The sequence below is a fragment of the Styela clava genome, chromosome 3, assembly GCF_964204865.1.
Source record: "Styela clava chromosome 3, kaStyClav1.hap1.2, whole genome shotgun sequence".
NCBI lineage: Eukaryota > Metazoa > Chordata > Ascidiacea > Stolidobranchia > Styelidae > Styela > Styela clava.
In genome coordinates, this window is record NC_135252.1 from 12,737,005 (window position 1) to 12,753,298 (window position 16,294).

At 33.8% G+C, this 16,294-nt stretch overlaps 1 protein-coding gene across 6 annotated transcripts in view; it reads right to left on the reverse strand.

The window, feature by feature from the left end:
* The window catches only part of LOC120342501 (sushi, von Willebrand factor type A, EGF and pentraxin domain-containing protein 1-like), a 52,343-nt gene that overhangs the window by 26,667 nt on the left and 9,382 nt on the right, over nucleotides 1-16,294 (reverse strand). For 2 of the 6 annotated variants that reach the window (XM_078110540.1, XM_078110544.1), the window contains exons 6-10: nucleotides 7,376-7,582; nucleotides 2,901-3,104; nucleotides 2,194-2,397; nucleotides 819-1,028; nucleotides 10-216 (exon numbers count right to left, since the gene is read on the reverse strand). In XM_078110540.1, coding sequence (XP_077966666.1) covers nucleotides 10-216; nucleotides 819-1,028; nucleotides 2,194-2,397; nucleotides 2,901-3,104; nucleotides 7,376-7,582 — 1,032 coding nt within the window. Of the gene's footprint in view, nucleotides 1-9; nucleotides 217-818; nucleotides 1,029-2,087; nucleotides 2,107-2,193; nucleotides 2,398-2,900; nucleotides 3,105-3,841; nucleotides 4,049-4,541; nucleotides 4,741-7,375; nucleotides 7,583-8,605; nucleotides 8,810-10,133; nucleotides 10,316-16,294 lie in introns of those variants that run through there. The other 4 variants (XM_039411352.2, XM_078110541.1, XM_078110543.1 and 1 more) reach the window with 4 other exon arrangements.

A 16,294-nucleotide genomic window follows, 5' to 3' on the forward strand; every position in this document is an offset into this window, starting at 1 on the left:
CTTGTCTACCTGCACAACTAGCTGCAGAAACATTCCATTCTCCTTCTCCGTCACCATCATCATCTTCACAAATAACAGATCCAGATCCTGTACTGTCATCCAATGTCATTCCTTCAGGACAACTCATATCACAATTTGATTTTTTTATAAATCCATTTGTACATGTCACTTGTGTTTCATTCGTTACAATGGTGGATAGATCAGGACATGAAACATCTAAATGACGAACGACCTGTTACTAGAAGCTTCTTTTTTTATACCATACAAAAAAGTTGAGATATGAAACTACAGTTTAGCAAAATAAAACAAGATTTCCCCGAATGTGAAAGTTCAGAACTGTATATACTAGACAGATACAATAGTCAATTTTATATACATAAATGAGGAAGTGAATTTGGCCAAGGTGGTATTTAGGATTTAGAAAGCAATTGAGGAATGGTACCAACTATAACTATATGAATATGAGAAAATGTAGTGAATTGTTCACACAATCCATGTAATCTTTATCAAAATACATATACATCAGGGTTTCTTAACCATGGATACTTTGAGAACTGTTGTTCGGGTAAGAGAACGCTTAATTGTTTGGTTCTGCGGAAAAAATACATGAAGAGTGCAAACAACAGCAATAAAAATCTATTATTTCAACTGAGACATGGCACTGGCAAGATACTGATATATTACTGTAATTTATCCATTATTAGATAATGTAATACTAATTGTATTATATTAGTATCAAATACATAAAAAATTGAAAATTTTGTTATTTATATAAAAAGCACTTGATGGCAACAATTCTACTACATAAATATTCTTACCGATACAATCAGGTACCGGTACATCAATATTCCATTCACCAACACCATCATCATTCGAATCAACACATTCCATTGTATCCATTCCACCAGATAATTTCATTGTATCGATACATTCAAATATACAAACAGAAGCATAGATATTCCTATTTGAGCAGTTAAAAGTTGTTCCAGAAGAAAAGTTGGACATAGTAAAAGACGGACAAAGTATTTCTGAAAAATAAATTATTACCTGAACATGTTAGGGTAAGGAAATTTGTATTTGCTGGTAGTTGGTACCAACAATGGGTAACTGGTTTGATATCACAATGGCTCCAGCTTTACGGCATATTTAAACTGTGGCTGCAGCTCTAGTATTTCATTTTCCCCTTGGGGTCTAGCTTCATTGAGGATTTTCGTTATGACCACCTTCATGAAATTTTGCCCTTGATGTAGTTTCACAGCAGTGGGACTCAAAACCATAGTTAAAGGGTTATAAATTTTAAAATTTAATTCTATACTTTTAAATATTAGAAATTGAATATTGAAAAAATTATAAGCTAAAAAAGGATAGATTTTATTATTTGTATGAAGTAGTAGAAAATTATAAATATGAAAAAATAATAGGATGGTCTGGAGTAGTAGCTAATAAAATTTCTGGTAGTTCCAGCTCCATCTGTCATGGTAAGCTCAACTCTAGCTCCAACAAAATGTCTTGGCTCTATAGCTTCGGTTGTCCAGTCCTGTTGAAAATCTTGGCCAAAATGTGAAGTTTACAGTCTTGGTAATTTAGCAACAAAAATTAAGAATAGGACGCTTGACAACAAGTAAATAAAAGATGCCATGAATATACGCAGATCATAAAATAATGCTGTAATACCTACAGGTCATACAAAAAAGCAAATGGTGCTAGTGGTAGTTGTGCATGTGGTACAAGTGGTGCAAAAAGCAATACAGGTAGTGCAAAGGATACAAAAGTACAAGTGGTACACTTTTGCAATAAAGGTACACATACTACATAGTACATACTACACATGTAAATGCTGTATGTATGATCCATATGGTACAGATGGTGCAAGTACCACATGTGGTGTGCAACCTTTCAAAAGTTGAGTTGCATGAAAAGTGTGCAAATAGTTTAATCAAGGTGAGTCTGACTAGTCAGATGATCTGCACAATTGTTTTGGCCATTCAAATTAAAACTATAATTTGAAGAAAATGAAATTATGCTTCCCAGTGCTTATACTATATTAACAAACTCCAGTATGCAAGAAATGTTACCACTAAACTTACATATAGGTATCAGAAACAGACCAAATGATGCTATGAACCTGAGAAAGTAGGAAAAATTGTATTTAATTGAAATGTTTGTTGTAGCCATATAATATTTACCAATTACCAGTACAATTTGAAGCAGTTGAACTCCATTCTCCGACCTTATCATTATTATTATCTTCACAAACAACTGTCTCAGATCCAGTACCATCCAATGTCATTCCTTCATTACAACTCACAGTACAAGATGAATCGATTATATTTTCATTTGAACAACTTGCTGTTGTATTGTTTGATATTGATTCGTTAAAATATGAGCAGATAATATCTGAAATGGGTAAATAACATCATCATAATTAGATTATACCATGTTCAATTATCTATAGCAATGTTGACATGTAAAGGGAGAAACTAATATACCATAGAAGAACAGAGATGTGCAACAGGCGGCGCGGGCCACAACCCAGTCTGCCAAGTTATCCAATGTGGCCCTTGTCAACCAACACTCAAGATTTTTCCCCATCAAGCATAAAATCCAAATCCAATACAGGTCTATATTTGAAAAGGCGCTCACATAGATCATAGTACATGTTTTTTTGCTCTTGTCGCTGCGTTTTATCTTTCGCAGTTTTTCACAGGGTATTTTTTACGATAAGGATAAGCAGATAGCACCATTCTCTTCTCTTTTCCACTGAATTTTCTGTGTGGCCCGGCTAGATGTCTGAAATGGTCATATGACCCCACCCGACAAAAAATGTTGCACACATCTGCCATAGAAGCTATAAATACAAAAGGACTTGTACATAGAAATTCAGTAAAGAATAAACTTACCTATACAATCAGGAATTTGAGCATCCCACTCTCCTACTCCATCATCATTAGAATCTTCACATTTTATAACACTGGTTTCTACATTTAATTTCTTCTTATCAGGACAACTGAATGTACATTCAGAATCAAATGTATTTGTTCCAGTACAATCAAAAACAGTTTCAGGTGCTAGAGTTGATGGATCCAAAGTTGGACAAGTGATGACTGAAAATGAAATAAACAGTAGATATCGTAACTACAGAGTGAGTTAATAAACTGTTAATTTAGGAGTTTACTTGCATATCATGTTTGAACAAATTCAGAATCAAAACCAAGCAGTGCAATTTATAAAATGGAAACTACCATTTATTCAAAACAATATTAAGACATTGTCCGGAGTGAGCTTTAACATTGGCAACAATGCCTAGCTACCTTGGAAACGAATCATAATATTTTCACCAAAACATTGTAGTAATACAATTATACGAAGAAAAACAGTCAACTTTAGAATTAAGAAAAAGATAAACTCAGTTGTTGGTCACTGGTATGGCGCATTATGCTATGCTTGCCACAGCCTCTCTGATCACCATGCGTGGCTTCGCAGGTTCGAACCACATAGGGGATAATTATGTGCGAGAAGATTAATGGACCCATCGCTGCTGTAGGGTGATTCACATAACCGTTGGTCGGTTATGGCTTCCTCCACCACCAAGTTTATGCGACCGAAAACAAAATAACTGGCTAACTAATCCCATATCCAACGAGGACTGGTAACCGGACAAGAGGCCATGGTTCGCCATATGATTTCACCCTGGTAAAATTATAGTTTTCGATCAGCTTTCAACTACGTTGAAGTCACTACCATAATGCTCCATTGAGTTCAGATAATCCAAAACAGCAAGCAAGTACTGAAATGCATATATTTTATATCACCATCACCAAGTCCAAATAACTCCACAAACCTTTGCAACTAGCTGCAGTTTCATTCCATTCTCCTTCTCCGTCACCATCATTATCTTCACAAATAACAGATCCAGATCCTGTACTGTAATCCAATGTCATTCCTTCAGGACAACTCATATCACAATTTGATTTTTTTATAAATCCATTTGTACATGTTACTTGTGTTTCATTTGTTACAATAGTAGATAGATCAGGACATTGAACATCTATGAACAAGAATCACCATAATATTTATGGCAGTAACATTTAACAGTTTGAGCCATTACATGATATCGGGCATCAAGGTATTAAAAGTTCATTTTCTCAAAACGAATAACTTTCCCATACACGACATAGGTAAGTAACTGGATGAGGCGCTGTGGTTCGACATATGATCACGCCATCTAACCAGAATAAATACAAAAATTTTTATCCTAGGGTTCTTAGATCTATAGAGAAATAAATTACTTTACATCAGTGGTTCTCAAACTTCAGAATTTGTCAAGTCTTGCGCCCTACCTCAAAAATAACTAAGCTAACAATAAGCTACAAATAATAGATAGTACGGCGAAGTATGTTTTATTAAAAAAACACGTTGATAATATGTTTACCTAATAAAGAAATGCAATATATATATATCTCGGATGATAGTGATATTGTACCATACGTGTGAAACATTCAAACAATCAAACAGCATCTGTTAAAAAACAATATACTTACCAATACAATCAGGAACATCAATATTCCATTCACCAACACCATCATCATTTGAATCAACACATTCTATTGTATCCATTCCACCAGATAATTTCATTGTATCGATACATTCAAATATACAAACAGAAGCATAGATATTTATATTTGAGCAATTAAATGTTGTTCCAGAAGAAAAGTTAGACATTGTAAAAGATGGACAAAGTATTTCTGAAATGGAAAATACATTGAAGGAACCGAGATGCTTGTACATTGTGTATATTGTCACCAGCAAATGAAAATTTCATTGTAGTCTCTTCCTACAAAATGTAAAGTGTCAAGTCTACACATGTTTTAGATGCAGATGGCTTTCTGCACGAAATATATCTTCAATGAAGACACACAGGACACAGCATCGGCACCAACCCTAATATTTGCAATATTGTTATGAGATTGCTTACACTCTAAAAACACAAAACAAAACCCAAAATATGAAAACCTTCACATTATCACAGATTCAGAATATTTATGAATTCTGATAGAAACATACAGCCTAGCAGCACATAAACACCAACAATGCACAATTTCTGCCACTTCATTCTCTTGGCCAGGGCTCTTCAAACTGGCTGAACTGCCCGGTGAGTCGCAAAGGAGCTCAATGGAGGTGTACAATCTTTTTTGACACTAACTTATGCTAAAACCGATACTGCTTAAATTTGGAACAAGTACTGAGACACACCGTCACCAGAACAGAGCCAAGATTCGTTTTTTTGCACATCGGCCCTCGAGGTATTGTCCGTTTCACTATTTTTTTTAATTTCCTGTATTTTTATATTTTACTGAGGGTCACAAATTTTTTTTTCATTTGGCTATGCCAAGTGGGTTGTGATGAAAAAAGTTTGAACAACACTGCTCTTGACGATAGCTGATCAATGACAGTTTAGACCTAATTTTAGCTGCTTGAAAAGTTGAATAACAAGTCCATTAAAATTGTAAATATGCTGGGAGATCAGAAGTCTCAACAAACTGTTCTTTCTTATATATAACATAAGCTTTAAACAGCATGGCAAACAATCCAGAGAAAGTCACAAATCTCGAAAACAATCAACACTGTCATCTCACAAATGTTTAGTCTACACTTAGCATGAGTAACGTGATTCTGTGTTTGATGCAATGTAAAATCGTTGAAATGAATTTAGAATCTACCTATCTAAAGTGATTCATCATTTTAGAAATTAATAACAATCATCAAGATCTGATATTTAGAAATGAATAGAAAATTGAATTATATTCTCCGAATATTATTGGTGTGAGTTGGTATTGAGTATTAGAAGTTGTAACAAATAAGGGGTTGTATTACATAACATTGTCTATACCAGTGTTTCCCAACCTACGAGTCGCACCCAAAACTGGGTTGCCTGAGAGCCCACTCCGGTTGCTTGTTTTTTCAACAAAAAGTTACTGATTTTATTTTCCAGTAAATTTCATATTTGGTATTGAAGTGTTGCTCCGTAGTATTGTATTAGTGAGTGATATCAAGGTGTAAAAACTTGGATGTATCTATTTTTCTCAGGTAATGCCATGGTACAATATCAAAAACTCGCAAATGACAAACAAATGCAGCTTTTTCACTTTGAGGTTCTAAATGCTATGTAGAAATATGGTTTTATAATAGCCATTTAATTTTGCGGGCAATAACAGCACTACATCAAGTCTCGTATTTCTTTGTATAATATATCATTGGGACGCGAGATTTTACAAAAATTGGGAACCCCTGAAATATACTATTAAATATTTCATACTTTACCAGTGCAATTAGAAGCAGTTGAACTCCACTCTCCGATCTCATCATTATTATTATCTTCACAAACAACTGTCTCAGATCCAGTACCATCCAATGTCATGCCTTCATTACAACTTACAGTACAAGATGAATCGATTATATTTTCATTTGAACAACTTGCTATTGTATCGCTAGATATTGATTTGTTTACATATGGGCAGATAATATCTGGAAAAAATGTAACAGCCCGGTCACATTCAAGTCTTGAAGACTTGAGATAGAGTCACGTTTTTAAAGACTCGAGTGCTCTAAGCAAAATAACTCGACTCAAAAGAGCACAAAAGAGAGTTGGAGGAAATTTTGAAGGAGGAAAGGAGTTTTGAAAATCAGATAAAACTCTGGTTAGGTACTATTTACAACAGTGATTAATGTTGTATTGCAAATATAGAAATTCCTTATTCCTTTCAACAATGACTCGTAATATCTCGACGACTCACAGGCCTCATGATTCGGGAACTTTTATTTAACACTGATAGATAGGACTTTTCTGAAACCAATGCAAATCTTTTCACTTTCAATGTGACATATATTAAATCGATAAATAAACAATCTAACCAATACAGTCAGGAATTTGAGCATTCCACTCTCCTATTCCATCATCATCTGAATCTTCACATTTTATAACACTGGTTTCTACATTTAATTTCTTCTTATTAGGACAGCTGAATGTACATTCAGAATCAAATGTATTTGTTCCAGTACAATCAAAAACAGTTTCAGGTGCTAGAGTCAATGGATCCAAAATTGGACAAGTGATGACTGTAAAACAGAAAAATATAAAATTTTAACAGCTCTATCAATAGTGAAGTTGAAAACTCTATACAGATATCCAATATGTAATTTTTTTTCTATTCTCTATCACACTACATCAAGTTCAGAAAACGCCAAGACATTCAAAAAAATCAGTCAAAACAGCACTTATCAAATAGCACATTCAAACTGCTAATAATGAACAATTCAGCATATTTACATGTTCTTATTTTGAAAAATATGGGTACTATTAGTTTTGACCAACTACCTTTACAACTAGCTGCAGATACATTCCATTCTCCTTCTCCATCACCATCATTATCTTCACAAATAACAGAACCAGATCCTGTATTTTCATCCAATGTCATTCCTTCAGGACAACTCATATCACAATTTGAATTTTTTATAAATCCATTTGTACATGTTACTTGTGTTTCATTTGTTACAATAGTAGAGAGATCAGGGCAGAGGATATCTGAATAGGAGAAGCATAAAGTACAGACTGTTGTAAAACAATATATACTACAAAAAATCATTTTGTACAAGATCTTCATGACAGAAGATTTTTCCAATATGAAAAAATGATAAAATACGTATGCAAATGCAGCTGTTCGTTTAATTCAAGTTGGGGTTGACTATAAAACAATTAACAGTAAAATGTACGTAAATAGGATGTTATATTTTCCACCTATTGTGAAAAAGCCATTATTACATTTTCAGGCTTGAACACAAAATAAAATAGTTTTAAATTAAATTTTGAAAATCTTAATTGACAGATAGTAAACCCTAACCAATAAGTGTTTCTACATGTTTCTAGCATCAGCAGTTTCAAGAACATTCAAATTTTAATTACTGTATGTAACAACCGAATGGTAAGACATAAACCATATTTTTCCGGCTAATAAGCTAATTTTTTTTTACCCATTTTTTTGCCCGTCTGCTCATTAGCTGTCTGGACTTACTTTTTTATTACGAGGGAGGGGGGATTTTGGCTTATCATGGCTGTGAACCAGAAAAGTTGAATCAGCGCAGATTTTTGAATTTAAAACCCCATCAATGGCAAGCGATAGGGAGAAGTGACGGAATTTACGGAAGTTTATCGATGTCCGTGCACTGAAGCTGACAAAAGCAGTCAGAATATATAATCAAAACTAGTCATCTGCACCTTTGTGAGCGGACTCTGATTTCATTGCACAATTTAAAACGCTTCTAAATAGCAAAATAGAAATGATAAAAATAGAGCGTGCATTGCTGCTTGACTGATGAAACTGTCAAATAGATAAACAAATAACAAAATATTTTTCTGCATTTGTTCATTGGGAATATGGGATAGTCATAATAAACCTCATTTTTGGTGCTAAAACTCGCCTCATTCATCAGTTTGCTTGTTAGCCGGAAAATAGGGTATATGCTGAAATCTTCATGCAAACTTTTCATACAAACTATAACAATCATCACATAAAAAACTGAGCTAATGAACGCATGAAAATATACACACCAATACAATCAGGTACATCAATATTCCATTCACCAACACCATCATTATTTGAATCAACACATTCTATTGTATCTATTCCACCAGTTAATTTCATTGTATCAGTACATTCAAATGTACATAGAGAATCATAGATATTTATATTTGAGCAGTTAAAAGTTGTTCCAGAAGAGAAGTTAGACATAGTAAATGATGAACAAAGTATTTCTGAAAAATGAATAGATTATTACCTGAACTCAACTTGACAAGATTTTGATCAAAGAATTATTTACGGTAAGTTGCATATATTATTGAAAGTGTATATCATCTTAGCCTATCCATATCTGTATCATTAATTTGAGACATCCAGCAACTTGAGCATACCTCAGTTCAGCATAATGTAAATTGATTCATCTGTAATTTGAAGCCAATTCAAATGAAGAACCTGGCCTATCTTTTTCATCAAATGAAGTTTTTTTTGTCAAAAAACAAAATGCACACCATTTGTGCTATAATTACTATGCTATTTATACTTGGTCCAAGATTGATGTTACAAATATAAAGAACCAAGCAAAAAATAAACACATACATTACCTCATGTGAAGGATTTTCTTAAATGCTGATGTCACCATTTGGCAGCATTGGCACCACTTGCACCATGCATGAATACCACTTGCATAATATCTCCCTACTAGTGAAATGTTTATCGCATTTCTATAATAAGTACTACATGTACAACTTTTACATCACATACCAAAAATTATGCTTGCACCATGTATAGGCCCATTGCACCATTTGAACCATTTATACCTTTTGCACCACATGTACCATGTCTACAACTTTTACCACTTGTCCCATTTTAGCAACATGTATACACTTGCACCACATATACCTCTTGTACATGAAAATCTTGTGCAATGCAAAGAAGAATTTCACTTCTGTGTATGCCACTTTCATAATTTCACCAAATGTACCACTTGTGCCATCTAGTATCATGTATGCCTTGCCACAATTTGTGAAAATTGTGTCATGTTTACCCTCCGCACCATATATACGATGAGCATTATGTGTACTGAATATATCAGATGCACCACATGTACTCTTTGCACCATTTGTACCACATGTACAACTTTAAACACTTCTATCAAATCTAGAAATGGTACCACTCACACAACGTGAAACATATGTACATACTAGTTACACCACATGTGCCATCTTCACCATTTCTATTGTGTAAATATTGTACCATGTGTACACCTATTTGGACTTTGAGCACTTGAAATATGCAAATCATTTTGTAAGTGCCACAAGTTGGTAAATCCGGATATAGATATGAGTGGGGACAAAATGGTCATACCTGAAATAAGCTAGCAAAATACAAAACTCAACTAGTTAACACAATTTTTTGTGAGTGGAACAATTTTCCAATTTAATATATAGGGCTGTCACGTAATTCGGAAGTATAGCGATTTTCATTAGTTTATTTATCTTTTGAGCATGAAAGAGAAGATGATAATTATATGACAGTTTATCTATTATTTAAATACTTTACCAGTACAATTTGATGCAGCTGAACTCCATTCTCCAACTTCATCATTATTATTATCTTCACAAACAACTGTCTCAGATCCAGTACCATCCAAAGTCATTCCTTCATTACAACTCACAGTACAAGATGAATCGATTATATTTTCATTTGAACAACTTGCTATTGTATTGCTTGTTATGGATTTATTCATATATGAACAGATGATATCTAAAACAGAATGACATGGTTACATTAAAGCAATATGTAATCAGGCCGCATTAATTATGAAGTGTTCAATATATCTTACATATATAATGAACAATGGTGATATACCAGTTTTGGGGTAAAATATTCAATGTATATCAGACAACCTATATAAATGTCGTCAATCATCTTGCAATAAAGCTATGTATTGATTTCACCTTACTTATAACAACAAAAGTACAGCATAAACATATTCAGAAGAAAAAAAAACTAACCAATACAATCCGGTATCTGAGCATTCCACTCTCCTATTCCATCATCATCAGAATCTTCACATTTTATAACACTGGTTTCTACATTTAATTTCTTCTTATTAGGACAACTGAATGTACATTCAGAATCAAATGTATTTGTTCCAGTACAATCAAAAACAGTTTCAGGTGCTAGAGTTGATGGATCCAAAGTTGGACAGGTGATGACTGTGGACCAAACAATTTTAGAAATTGTCAATGGTAAAGTGGAAAACACAAGATGATCAACCAATTGTTATTCAAGATATTTTTCTACGTTGACAATGTTTGCAACACAAACCAAGTACTGTTAATTATAAATCAAAATCACCATTAGTCGAATACAAAATTGAAACAGCTAATAATGTACATTACATGATCAGAGTTGTAGTCTTTATATGTTCTTATTCTGTTAAATATAAAGATTTATAAGTTTTGACTTCACAATCACATACCTTTGCAACTAGCTGCAGTTTCATTCCATTCTCCTTCTCCGTCACCATCAATGTCTTCACAAATAACAGATCCTGATCCCGTACTTCCATCCAATGTCATTCCTTCAGGACAACTCATATCACAATTTGAATTCTTTACAAATCCATTTGTACATGTTACTTGTGTTTCATTTGTTACAATAGTGGATAGATCGGGGCAGAGAATATCTACGAAACAGAAACGTGACTAATAGAACGCACATACTATAGCAGTCAATTGTCCCAAATGTCCTAATTTTATCTACATAAATCTTGTTTACACACCAATACAATCAGGAACATCAATATTCCATTCACCAACACCATCATCATTTGAATCAACACATTCTATTGTATCCATCCCACCAGTTAATTTCATTGTATCGATACATTCAAATGTACACACAGAACCATAGATATTTGTATCTGTGCAGTCAAATGTTGTTCCAGCGGTAAAATTAGTCAAAGTAAAAGCTGGACAAAGTATTTCTGAAAAAAAATGTAGAGTTTATTACCTGAACTCAACTTCACAAGAAGATATTGATCAAAGATTTATGTAAGTTGCACAAAATTATTGATATATATCATCTTAGCCTATCAACATCTGCCTCATAAATTTGAGACATACAGCATCTTGAGTGCACTTCAACACAGTGTAAATGTATGCACTTGTGTCTTAAAGTGAATTCAAATGAAGCCCCTGGCCCAACTGCTTCATTATATGAAGTTTTTGTAACAAAATGCACACCGTTTGGACTATGAATACTATTTATTTATATTTGGTCCCAGATTGACTTTACAAATACACCGAACCAAGCAAAAAATAGACAAACATTACCTCATGTGAATAATTTTCTTAATTGCTAATGTGAAAAATGGTAGCATTGGCACCATGCATACGACTTGCAAAATATCTCCCTACTAGTGAAATGTTTTAGCCCATTTCTAAACTAAGTACTACATGTACATACAGCCTTCATATCCCATACCGTAAATTGTGCTTGCACCATGTACACACCTCTTGTACCATTCCTACGTCTTGCACCACATGTATCATGTCTACAACTTTTACCACTTGTGGTTGTAACACTTCAGCAACATGTATACACTTGTAGAGCATATACTACTTGATGTGCAAAGAAATATTTCACTTCTGATGTGCATGCCACTTTTATTATTACACCAAATGTACTACTTGTGCCATCTATCAACCCTATAGTAACCCTGCCCGGCCTCAATTTGTGGAAAATTGTGTCATTTTCAACGTCTGAATCATATATATGTGAATTATGTGTACCACATACCGTATATCAGATGCACCACATATACTATTTGCACCATTTGTAACACATGCACAACTTTCCACACTTCTAGCAAATCTAGCCCTAATAACACCTATACATGAATCATGTGTTACTCCACATGTACCATTTTCATCATTCCCACTGTGTACATCTTGTACATCTATCTGGAATTCCAAATACATGCATTCAAATCATATTGCAAGTGTCACAAGTTGGTCAATCCGGATATAGTTATACTGGTAAGTGGGAACAAAATGGTCATACCTGGAATAGGCTGGCACAACACAAAGCTCAACTGGTTTACACAATTTTTTTGTGAGTGGAACAATTTTCCAATTTAACTGCTGCCACTAAATTTGAGAGCATAGCAATTTTCTTTAGTTTGTATTCATGTTTTGAGCATGAAGGAAAAGTTGAGAATTGTATTACAATATATCTATTATTTATTTCAAATACTTTACCAGTACAATCAGAAGCAGCTGAACTCCACTCTCCAACCTCATCATTATTATTATCTTCACAGACAACTGTCTCAGATCCAGTACCATCCAATGTCATGCCTTCATTACAACTTACAGTACAAGATGAATCGATTATATTTTCATTTGAACAACTTGCTATTGTATCGCTTGATATGGATTTATTTATATATGGACAGATGATATCTAATATAAAATTAATGGCATGGTTACATTTAGGCAATATGTAATCAGGCCTCATTAATTATGGCTTGGTTAATATATCCCACATATGGTGATGAACCAGTTTTGGAGTAAAAATATTTACTGTATGTCAGATAACCTATATTAATGTCGGCAATCATGTTGCAATAAAGCTATGTATAGATTATACCAGGGGTGGGCACACCGCGGCTCGCCAGACTTTTTGTGCGGCTCTTCTCGCTAACATAAATTATTATCCAAATTTTAACTAAGAAAAAAACTTTAATGTAAACTCTTTTAATTTAATAAGAGTCGTAAAGAACTTTTCGTCAATGATTAGGACAAATTATGTTTTAGTATGAAAATCGCTGTGGCGTTGAATTTTGAATTTAAGTCAATCAAGTCAGCAAATCTTTGTCTCAACGGTCAATGTTTATTGATATGTCGGCAAAATTGCAGCTTGATTGCGGTTAGTTAGTCTAAGTTACTGTGCGATATGTCCTCAATTAAAAAACGAACGTACAAAGATAAAAACAGAGTTGTCAAGTCAGAATGGGAAGAACGTACGGATTTACCAGTCAGGAGAATAAACCTTTGTGCTAAATCTGTCATAAGCTACTAAGTCAGAATAAAGTCAGCAATGTTAAACGGCACCATGAAACGAATCATGAAAACTTCATACGAGACTACCCTCGTAAATCAGCTATAAGGAAACACAAATTAAATGAGCTCAAATTGTGCGTATATTTGAGTATAGCTGCCTTATTCATCTATTTATTGTTATTAGACTCTCGTGTGAATTTCTTTTCTGTTCATGGTATTTTGATAATATTAATGAATTCACAAATTCTGCGGCTCTTTTAAAGTTCTGACTTGCAGCATGCGGCTCTTATACTGAAAAATTGTGCCCACCCCTGGATTATACCATACTTATAACAACAAAAGTACTGTATAAACATATTCAGAAGAAAAGAAAACTAACCAATACAATCTGGTATCTGACCATTCCACTCTCCTGTTCCATCATCATCAGAATCTTCACATTTTATAACACCGGTTTCAACATTTAATTTCTTCTTATCAGGACAACTGAATGTACATTCAGAATCGAAAGTATTTGTTCCAGTACAATCAAAAACAGTTTCAGGTGCTAGAGTTGATGGATCCAAAGTTGGACAAGTGATGACTGTGGACCAAAAATATTTAGAAATTGTCAATGGTAAAGTGGAAAACACAAGAGGATCAACCAACTGTTAATCAAGAAATTATTTTACGTTGACAATGTTTGAAACACAAACCAAGTACGGGTAAATATAAATCAAAATCACCATTAGTCAAATAGAAGATTGAAACAGCTAATAATGTACATTACATGATCAGAGTTGTTGTCTTTAGATGTTCTTATTCTGTTAAATATAAAGATTTATTAGTTTTGACTTCACAATGACATACCTTTGCAACTAGCTGCAGTTTCATTCCATTCTCCCTCTCCATCACCATCATTATCTTCACAAATAACAGATCCAGATCCTGTTCTTTCATCCAATGTCATTCCTTCAGGACAACTCATATCACAATTTGAATTTTTAATAAACCCATTTGTACATGTTACTTGTGTTTTATTTGTTACAATAGTAGATAGATCGGGGCAGAGAATATCTACGAAACAGAAATGTGAATAATAGAACGCACATACTATAGCAGTCAATTGTCCCAAGATTTCCTGATTTTTTCTAAAGAAATCTTGTATACTCACCAATACAATCAGGAACATCAATATTCCATTCACCTACACCATCATCATTTGAATCAACACATTCTATTGTATCCATTCCACCAGTTAATTTCATTGTATCGATACATTCAAATGTACACACAGAACCATAAATATTTATATCTGTGCAGTCAAATGTTGTTCCAACAGTAAAATTAGTCATAGTAAAAGCTGGACAAAGTATTTCTGAAAAAAATGTAGAGATTATGACCTGAATTCAACTTTACAAGAAGATATTGATCAAAGATTTATGTAAGTTGCACAAAATTATTGATATATATCATCTTAGCCTATCAACATCTGCATCATAAATTTGAGACATACAGCATCTTGATTGCACTTCAACACAATGTAATTGTATTCATTTGTGACTTAGAGTGAATCCAAATGAAGCCCCAGCCCGGATGCTTCATGATATGAAGTTTTTGTAACAAAATGCACATCGTTTGCGCTATGAATAATATTTTATTTATATTTCGTCCCGGATTGACTACAAAAACACCAAACTAAGCAAAAAATAGACAGCCTTCATATCCTATACCGTAAATTGGGCTTGCACCATGTACACACCTCTTGTACCATTGCTACGTCTTGCACCACATGTATCATATTCATCTCTACAACTTTTACCACCTGTGGTTGTAACACTTTAGCAACATGTATACACTTGCAGCGCATATACTTCTTGATGTGCAAAGAAATATTTCACTTTTGATGTGCATGCCACTTTTATTATAACACCAAATGTACTATTTGTGCCATAGTAACCCCCTCCCGGCCACAATTGGTGGATAATTGTGTCATTTTCAACGTCTGAACCATATATATGATGTGCATTATGTGTACCACATATATCAAATGCACCACATATATACTATTTGCACCATTTGTAACACATGCACAACTTTCCACACTTCTAGCAATTCTAGCCCTAATACCACCTATACATGAATCATGTGTTACTCCACATGTACCATTTTCATCATTCCCACTGTGTACATCTTGTACCATGTGTACATCTATCTGGACTTCCAAATACATGCATTCAAATCATATTGCAAGTGTCACAAGTTGGTCAATCCGGATATAGTTATACCGGTAAGCAGGAACAAAATGGTCATATCTGGAATCGGCTAGCACAATATAAAGCTCAACTGGTTTACACAATTTTTTTGTGAGTGGAACAATTTTCCAATTTAACTGCTGCCACTAAATTTGAAAGCATAGCGACTCTCTTCAGTTTGTATTTATGTTTTAAGCATGAAAGAAAAGTAGAGAATTGTATTACAATATATCTACTATTTATTTTAAGTACTTTACCAGTACAATTTGATGCAGCTGAACTCCATTCACCAATCTCATCATCATTATTATCTTGACAAACAACTGTCTCAGATCCAGTACCATCCAATGTCATGCCTTCATTACAACTCACAGTACAAGATGAATCGATTATGTTTTCATTTGAACAACTTGCT